Here is a 10063-nt window from a genome sequence, read left to right as displayed (position 1 = left end):
CTAATATAATTATATTTAAAAAATACGTAAATCAAGACGGGTCCAGTACATTTGAAAATTTATTACACGTTTATATATGAATGAGTCCTATTTTTGTGAATAACAAAGATTAGGGATGTGCAAAAGTTCAATACCATGTAAACAAGATCTACGTCTATGATGTCTAACATTCATGACAGTTAATTGACCAGTTTCTGTGATTCGAAAATGAAGTTCCAAATTGAAGACAAGGCCAAACTAGGTATCAAAGTTCTACAGTTCAACTAATTCCACCAGAGTTTCTTCTAGGGATCAACTCTGTTGAAGGTCCATTGTTGTTGTTCTTCCTTCCAACCTTGTTTTTCTTCATTTTGATGTACATGCCAAAGACATAAGAGCAGAAACCCCAGATGCACAAAACAGTTGAGACAGCCTTAAACCCTCCAAAGGCATCTTTATAAACCACCACTCCTCCCAACACATTTATGGACAACAAAGCTGTGGAACAAATCCCTCCATTCAGAGAAGATGTCAGAAAAACCATTCCTGCAGTTCCCATAAAGCAACACTGCCATGTCACCACAGTAGACAAGATTGTTACCCAATAAACTGCGGTTCCCTTGTCGAAAACCCTCTCGGCCTCTTTCTTCATGTCAGAAAACCCTCCGTCACATGCCATGCCTACAGTGGCCAATACTGTTGCTGCAATCTCCATTATGAGCTGCATCTCCATCACCATCTGGTAGCAGTTCACCCTCTGGTAGATCTTCTCCATCACTGGCAAATACAAAGCAAACAACAAACTTGCACCGATGGTGCAAGAGAACCCTATGAAGTAGTTCTTGTTTGTGAGCCCTAATGGCTTCTCGTGACTGGAATCCAAGGCTAGAATGATGGAACTAATGGTGATGAGGATCACGCAATTTAGGTTTGTAAAGGTTATTTTTTGTTTCACAATGAGGGAAGAGAGAATGAGAGTGAAAACTAACTGGGTGGACAGAAGAAGTGCTGAGGTTGAGACTGGAAGGTATGCCACACCCCATGAGATTAAAAGGTTATTAAACCCTAACATGAGACCAACCAAAATCGAAAACAAGAACATCTTTTGGTTGAAATCTGAGAAAGGTTTTCTCTTTGTGGATTTAAGGAGAACTGGAAGAAAAATGGGAAAGAGTAGGAGGGGAAAGCCACCACTTTGAACCCATGTAGAGACCCATTTGCTAGAGCCTCTGTGAACGAAGTAATATTTTGATAGCAAACTCGCAGAGAGTGATCCAACAAAAAGTAGAACGTAATTGAGGATTAAAAGAGGCATATACCTCTTATTGGTTGTGGACTTTTCATCTTCATCATTGTTCTCATCATTGTTCTCTTCTTTGTTCTTTTCTTTGTTCTCCACTGCTGAGGAATGATTTGGAAGTGATTCTTCTACATAAACTATTTCAGTTTCAGCATTGTTTGTTGCATTCTGCTGAGGGTTTGCGACAGAATGATGTTGCAATGTTGCAGATGGCAATGTGGTTGCCATGGATGGTAGATTGAGAATAGAGAGATTTTTGTTTTCTTTGATCAACAATAGAGAGAGGATTGATTTGGAACATGTAGAACTATCTCTTATATAGACTCGACAGCATTTATTACATATATTCATTTATGGTTAATAAATAAACTAGCGTTTATGAATTCAACATTTAATTGTATCAAGACAGAAAAGATGACATCTAACATTTATGAGAGAGTTTATTCCATTCTGAATAATATCAAATTTGATGAATTCATTCATTTCAGTTATTTTACTTTTGTACATTAAATTTTTAAATATTTATATATTTTAATTTCTAAAACGTTATACCCAATGTTAAAAGTTGATTTTCTAAAAATTGTAAAAAAAAAAACTTACAAACTTAATCTATTCTCATAATGTGTTATTTTAGATATTTTTTATGCCTAAAAAGATCATAGAAATATTATCTCTACATATTGAATTATACACCGGTAACTATATTTAATTAAGAAAATCAAATCTCTCTTATCTCAAAAAGTTGATCTTTCATGTGTATTTATTATGTTAAAATGATAGTATTTATTATGGTCAAAGAATTGATGTGTATGTATGGGAAAGATATACAGTCTTGCATCATGAATTAATAACAATGAATGACATTTATGAATATTCCTATGTAGATATTATCCACTATGGTAATATTGAATATATATCATATTTGCCTATCATGTGATAAAAGTTTAAAAATTTATACCACTTTTATATATGACTTTCTGTTAGTCAACTATAAACCATAGTTTGAATTATTTGAATATGCATAATGAAATGGATTGCTTAAGAAAAATATATTTTGCAGACAGTTTGTAATATATTATATATATATATATATATATATATATATAAATATTGAAATCACATACAACAATTTGTACAGGTAATATACCTACTCTTTTTACAATTTTGTACACATATGTTTGAGATGTGATACTAATAAATGCGAAATGTAGTTTATACGTTCCAAGAAAGTTCCAAGAAAATGTTTAATTAGTAATTAATTTTAGTGACTAAAAATTGTTAGTCACTGTAGTTACCAATTTAGAAATCAATTTAAAAATTATAAAATTAAAAAATTATTGGTTACTAAAATAGTCACTATTATAAATAAAAAATTATAATTGGTCATTAAGTAATTAGAGACCAATTTAGAAACTAAGTCATTTTGGTAGCCAAAACCTTGGTAGCTAATTTTTAGTGATCAATTTCCTTTGGTAGCCAAAACTATGGTAGCTAATTTTAAGGACCAATTTAGTGACCAATTATAATTTTTTATTTATAACCGTGACTATTTTAGTAACCAATAATTTTTTACTTTGTAAATTGGTATCTAAATTGGTCACTATAGTGACTAACAACTTTTGGTCACTAAAATTGGTTACTAATGAAACATTTTCTTGTAATGATATTATAATTTTTAATAATATTTTTCTAGCGTATTAAAAAATAAATCTGAAGATAATTTTTTTAGCAATTCAAATGTCATTATTTGATTGTAATCAGGTTCAGGACAATTGGTGCATCTTGTAATAATTACTCTCTTAATAATTGTCTAGCAATGAATTGAACTTTTGAATGGTGACTCGGTCCACCTGTACTTTAGCTGACCTAGTCTACACCATGATATATTTGTGTAACCCACAACAATATTTCTTTTTTTTTTTTAAATCAGCAAAGAATAAAATAAATAATAGAAGAGCACTTATGGAGTGCACTAACCCTTTTACAAAGAAAAAAAAAATGTTAAGCTTGCACTGCAATGCAACACTTCCCTTCAAGGTCAAACTTACCTCAAACTAGTAGAAACAAAAAAACTCAAGAGATACGGGTACCACCCAACAAAGACCCATAATAAGCTAAGAGTAGTAAAACCATTACTTAACTACAAATCTATTAAAACCCAAAATATAGGCAAAGATATAAACTAAGCAAAATAAGATGGTGTTGCTATATTTATAGACAGGATCACTATCCATAAAATCCTTTGTTTTGCTTTTAGGTATAAACCAGGCGATCAACTTCTTTACTCTCAATACTCGTCAGATTCCAGCCTCCCCAAATGATCCCCAATGCCAAGTTCATAATTGTTTAGTATTTGCACTATCAGAACATATCTGTTGCTTTTTTATAGAGAATTTGACAGGTCTAAGTATCATAATTTCAATTTCTCTCAGCCTGCATTGCCATTCCAATTGTTGTTTTTGTTGAACTAGTGAATTAGCCATTAATTCCATTGAGGCTCCTCTGAACCCATGAGGCAAGTTTCTATATTCTTTATGTCCACTCCATTCCAGATTAAGATAGTATGTTCTTTGCTTACCTAGCACACTTAGAGAACATTGCACACATCATCGTAACAATATTGAAGTGTTTGAATTTTTCCTTAGCTTTAATATGATACACAGAACTCGCTCCCAACCATCTGTCACACATATTCCATACCTTTTGAGTAACTCTACAAGAGAAGAATAAATGTTTTTCACTCTCTTCAGATGCTAAACATAACTCGCATAAATTGTGTTGTAATTGAATCCCCCTATCAGATAGTTTATCTTTTGTTGGTAGTTTATCCAGAAATATCCTCCATCCTAATAATTGTGCTTTAGGAACTACCCTTATGTTCCATAACATTTTGAAAACATTATCCACTTCCTCATTTGAGTTACCTTGCATCTTATAGTAAGCCGAGTTGACAGAAAAAACACCTTTGTCATCTTCCTTCCATTTCCATATATCCAAACATCCCTTTCTCAGCCCTTTAGAATTTATTAGTTGGAAAAATTGTTCGTCCATAGATTCCTCCCAAGCAAATCCATGCCTCCTCCGAATTTGGTCCTAGATCCATGAGCTCCTGTCCCAATGTCCCATCTCCTCAATAAAGTTATCTTTACTTTTTGTTATAGAGTACAACCTAGGGAACCTACTGTTGAGAGATTCCTCCCCTACCTATACATCTTCCCAAAACTTTACTCTATTCCTTTCTCCTACATTCCATTCTATACACTTTTCAAACCAATTACCTTGTTCAGAATTACCACACGCCTTATAGATGTCTTTCCACCATCTGGATGCATTCCTAGGTAGATTAGTTTCACCAAGGTTCCTCCAAGATCCATATTTGGAGTCGAGTACCTCTTTCCATAATCCATGGTCCTCCATACCTAGTCACCATTTCCATTTGGCTAGGAGTGCTATGTTGAAATTTCCTATGTCTCTTATGCCCAAGCCCCCATGTTCCTTTGATTTGCATATGTTTTCCCATCTAACCCATGTTATTTTCTTGTCTGTTGATCCCCATCCTCATAAGAAGCTTCTTTGAATTTTAATGAGCTCATTACTCACACTTTTTGGCACTTGAAGAAGGATAGATATATATGGGTAAAGCAGACAATACCGATTTAATAAGACAAACTCTCCCAACCATGAATATAAGTTTGCCTTTCCATTAAGAATTTATAACTTCAATTCTAATACCAATTGTTGAATCAAATATTAACCATTAGGTAAACATTATGGTTGAGAGTCAAGAAACAACTATTTTTACTTAAAAAAATTACTAACTCAAGCTCCACAATCATAAGTTGTATAAAAATTTACTTTTACACTTTGTATTTATAGTATCAAGTATAATAATCTTTTAGTAATATAAATTAATTATTTCTTTATTTCAAAAAGTTAACATATAAAACAACATAGCGTCAAAATAAAAAATTATTATAAATTAATTAATCATTTGATTTTAAATATAAAAAATAAAAGTAATTTTATATTTTTTATAACATCCAGTTTTATAATAATCTTTTAGTAATATAAATTAATTATTTCTTTATTTCAAAAAGTTAACATATAAAACAACGTAGCGTCAAAATAAAAAATTATTATAAATTAATTAATCATTTGATTTTAAATATAACAAATAAAAGTAATTTTATATTTTTTATAACATCCAGTTTTAATTTAGATTAATCAATCATAAATCATAGTTTGAATTATTTGGATAATCCATGGCTTCATATTTTAAGAAAACTGTAATTTACATGCAGTTTGTAATATAATGTGTATATATTAAATTTTGAAACACATTGATGCCATTCGGTAAAAATCATTACATCAACAATTGTCTATTACTGACTCTAAATCTTGGATTGTGTGACCCAGTCTTCTGTCCTTCGGTCCAATACTTTGGTTTGAAGGTACGCTAAATAGAATTGCTACCAAGGTACACATAAGGCATAAGGATGCATCTTGGACACCATTTTATGTGTCAGTGGGGAGATTGAGGAAACAATAAATTATTTGTTCTTTGAGTGTAAGATAGTAATTAGACTGTAGAATATGTGTGACTTTTGAGTAGGAGTTAATAATGTACACCATAGCCAAGGATACATTTCAAACAATTCTACCTAGTGAAGTTAAACCAAAAAGAAAATGTGATATGGAAGGGAATGTGGATAGAATTATATGGTGTATATGGAATCAAAATTATATTTAGAAAAAACAAGCCTAATGTGGAGGAAAATTTATGTATGGCACAATTACGAATGTGGGCATGGATAAGGAGCAAAAATTATAAGACAACTTTCTTATACTCCAATTGGTATGTTTGCCCTATGCATCATATTAGAACATTACTATGACAGACTCTAAAGCAGCATAGCAAGAACATGGGTGCACTTTTAAGTCAAAAAATAAACAAACCATCTCAAGGGACTAAATTGATTCAAATAAAAGGCAAAACATAATACATCAAGTATGATAATAACCACACGAGATGGGCTAGCGATGAAACAAAAGAATGGGGTTGATGCAAATACGAAAAGATACAATTCAGTAACCACACTCAAGCAATTTAGCCTAGAGGTTTGCTTTTGCAGAAATTATTATATAGGTACAAGGACATGCAAAGACAAATGTGCTACAGGTAGAGTGTATTATCAATGCCACATCAAAGACACACACTATCACAAAGTGAAGGATCGACATTGATACTTAACAATACCAAATCTGGAGGATGGAATGAAATGCAACATGAAAAATGACACTATGCTTCAGTTTCAATCCATTTTAAATTGGGGTCACACGAACCTGAACAACGGATGCATGAAATTTATTTGGAATACTATGGGATGCACCACTAGAAGTTTCATAATTATGGGTAGCACCGCAAATGGCTCATTAATCTTACAAGAACTTCACATTCAAGGGTTGCAACAAATACTACTATTCAATTGAAAAGGTATGGGTTGCACTAATATATAGAAGAAATGCAATCTTTACTATTGAACTAAGAATGGCCAATGCCAAGGCAAATCTTAATATGTGAAAACAAAGGATATTTATCATTGTTGGGGCTAGAAGTGTGGGAATTTGTTGGAAATAAATGTAATATCTCTATTGAGAACAACAACCGTTTTGTAAGGATTGAGATACCCCTAGTGTTTCGTGTATATACATATATATAAATTATACTTTGCTGGAAAAAAAAAAGAGATACTTGTGCAATCCTAAAAAATCTCCCACTAAACACTTGTCTCGCTAGGTATTGGATTTACAATGGTGACTCTAATATGATGGTGATTCTAATATCAATTATTGGATTAAACACTTACGATTAAGTAAAAAATAGTGAAGACACATGTTGCTTATGAGCCATAAAGAGTATTGTGGTTATTCTCACACAGTCTAACCCCCCTAAAATTTTTTATTTTTTTTAAATATATGTAATATATTATATTAATAAAATTAAATTAGATAATTTTTTATCTTTTTATAAAATATAATATTTAATTTTAATAAATAATAAAATAAAATTAAATATAATAAAGATTAACAAAATTTATTGAGATATTTTTTTATGTTCTCTCTCATCTTTTAAGTTTATCATATATTGTATTCATCTTTCACTCTTGATATGTTTTCTTTTATTCCAAAAAAAAATGTTAAACACAAATTTGTTCTTTCTGTAACATCCCGGTCGGATATTACTAATTTAAGTAATAAAATTAAGAAATATGATGAAAATCTCATTTATTATACTTCACTTCCCAAAAACACGGAAAATTTTAAAACATTTATTAATCGAAAGTTATCCAAAAATCCATAATTTATGAAAGTCCAATATAGTATCCAAATTCACAAATCAGTAAAACATTGTTTACAAAGTTCATAAAAACAATAATGATAAAACTCCAGTAAAAGTTTTTCCCAGCTAACCCTCTCTTTGATGTTATGCCTCACCAGTACCACCTGCAACATCATTTGCTCCATTGTAACGCATTACACGATCATCGTCAAACACAAGCAGATTGGGTGAGCTCATAAACAGTTAACATAAAAGTTAATAAAAATCAAGATACACCCATCTATTTTATTCTAGTTAATTCTTGGCCAAGACCTTAATCCCCAAGGCTTTTCAACCTTCACAACACACAAATAGTTAGCCTCGGATTCAGGGTTTATGATGCTCACACGAACCTTCCCGCTCGTGGTCCTGCCTTTACGAACCTCCCTACTCGTGGTCCTGCCTCTACGAACCTCCTCGCTCGTAGTCCTGCTCTACGAACCTCTCCGCTCGTAGTCCTACTCTACGGACCTACTTGCTTGTAGTCCAACACATGTGATCCACCAGCTTCGTACCTCCCCGCACGCAGCATCTCTCAAGTGTGAGCACGGAACTTACGAACCTACCTCGCTCGTATCCCCACATGAGAGTAATAGGATATGAACCTCCCTGCTCATATCATCACGTCTTCACCACCATTCATGAACCTACTCGTTCATGGCACAACATCCTCTGATCCAAGTCTCACATCACAGCATGATAACGAAAACAAGAAAAACACACTACGCTACATAAGGTACATACTCAAGCTAGTCTTAGGTATTCCAATGCTTCCACGAACCTGCCCACTCGTGGTCCAACTCTACGAACCTCCCCACTCGTAGTCCAACTCTACGGACCTCCCCGCCCGTAGTCCAACACACATGATCCACCAGCTACGAACTTCCCTACTCGCAACATCTCTCAAGTGTGAGCACGGAACATACGAACCTCCCTGCTCGTATCCCCACACGAGAGTATCAGGATATGAACCTCTCCGCTCATATCATCACATGTTCATCACCAGTCATGAACCTACCCGCTCATGACAACATCAAGCATATCCCAGACTAGGACCAACACAACAAGTCATGCAAAACATATTACAAGGCACCCTGCCACTACACCATCGCCTAATGCAGCCTAAGCACCGCTAGGTGAAATGGCAGTACAGACTACCTGACGGTTCCACATCACTACCGGGTGCCACAACTAAGACATCCATGTTTCCTACTATCGCCTGACGGTTTCCTCTACACCGCCAGGCGCTACACCAATAATGTGACACTACTGGTTTTAGGTACTCTAATTCATTTCCTAGAATTCAACCATTCAATTCTCAAACATCTAGAAATTAACATACACATTCATATATTCCAAATTACAACATCACAACACATATGCATCTTTCAAGTATAAGCACACATTTCTATTTTTTATAATTCATATATACTTACCTCTTAAATCAATTCCAACACACATTTTATTTTCCCCTTCTCATTTCCCAACCCTTTGCATGCTTATAATTCACATACCCCACATAAGACACAATCAAAGCTATATACTTATTCCGCATGCCCTCGCAATTCCATTACATTTAAAGTATGATTATCATGTTCCCATACTTTCCCAAAACCCGTCATGATCATGCAACACTCGGTCATAGTGATATCATCAATAGTAGCCTTATTCACACACTTATAACATCACACATTCGAGCTAACATATATAGGTTCATATATTTAACATGTCTCAGCAAGCACTACCAAAAACATACTCATCAATCACACATCTATATATTTATATATATATATATATATATATATATATATATATATATATATATATATTCACTAATCAAGGCCATATCAACACTTGAGTACACTTAATCCTCCATTAGTAATCATACTATTAGGGAATTCAAACAACCAATCATGAGTGACGTATATCTCCCTCTGCAAACATCCAATTCAAATCTCTACCGTTCAAAGTGAAGAACAAAATGTTGTGAATCACCTTCCAAAATTTCACCTGAATCGGACGGTTAACGAACCGAGAAATGTAGTTTTACAAAAACTGCGCAAACTAGAAAAAATGGGGGCGCCTAGTGCCCATAAGTGCGGAAGGTGGCGCCTGGTGGGACTATACTAGCGTCGAGCGGTTCCTGTTCCGCGAAAAATACAAAAAATAGCATTTTTCGTGAATCAGAGTCCACACATCACTGGTATGGCACCTGGCGGCCAATTGGGTGCCGCTAGGCGGTTTCTGATGTTTCAAGAACCTAGAAATTTCCTCAACACCTGCGAACCTTATTCCAACCTCTACAATTTTGATTCCCTTCGATTTTAGACTCCATACTCATAGCTCAAGTTTTTAGGTTTACAATTTATTTCATACAACTTCCAATCACCCGAAATTCCATTAAT

The 10063-nt window shown here is 33.6% G+C and overlaps 1 protein-coding gene across 1 annotated transcript; it reads right to left on the bottom strand.

Annotated features, from left to right (window-relative positions):
* On the bottom strand, positions 1–1551 carry LOC114170522 (putative purine permease 4). Its single transcript, XM_028056018.2, has one exon. The coding sequence runs from the start codon at positions 1505–1507 to the stop codon at positions 260–262; it is 1248 nt and encodes a 415-aa protein (XP_027911819.1). The 5' UTR covers positions 1508–1551; the 3' UTR covers positions 1–259.
* Positions 1552–10063: the final 8512 nt, after the last annotated feature.

Source organism: Vigna unguiculata, chromosome 11, assembly GCF_037176805.1.
Source record: "Vigna unguiculata cultivar grain cowpea cultivar isolate G323 ecotype 2 chromosome 11, ASM3717680v1, whole genome shotgun sequence".
NCBI classification, from domain to species: domain Eukaryota; kingdom Viridiplantae; phylum Streptophyta; class Magnoliopsida; order Fabales; family Fabaceae; genus Vigna; species Vigna unguiculata.
This window is presented reverse-complemented; position numbering and strand designations above follow the sequence as displayed.

Bases quoted from the DNA above. Each gene is read 5' to 3' on its own strand.
- LOC114170522 (XM_028056018.2), bottom strand. From the start codon at position 1,507: ATGGCAACCACATTGCCATCTGCAACATTGCAACATCATTCTGTCGCA.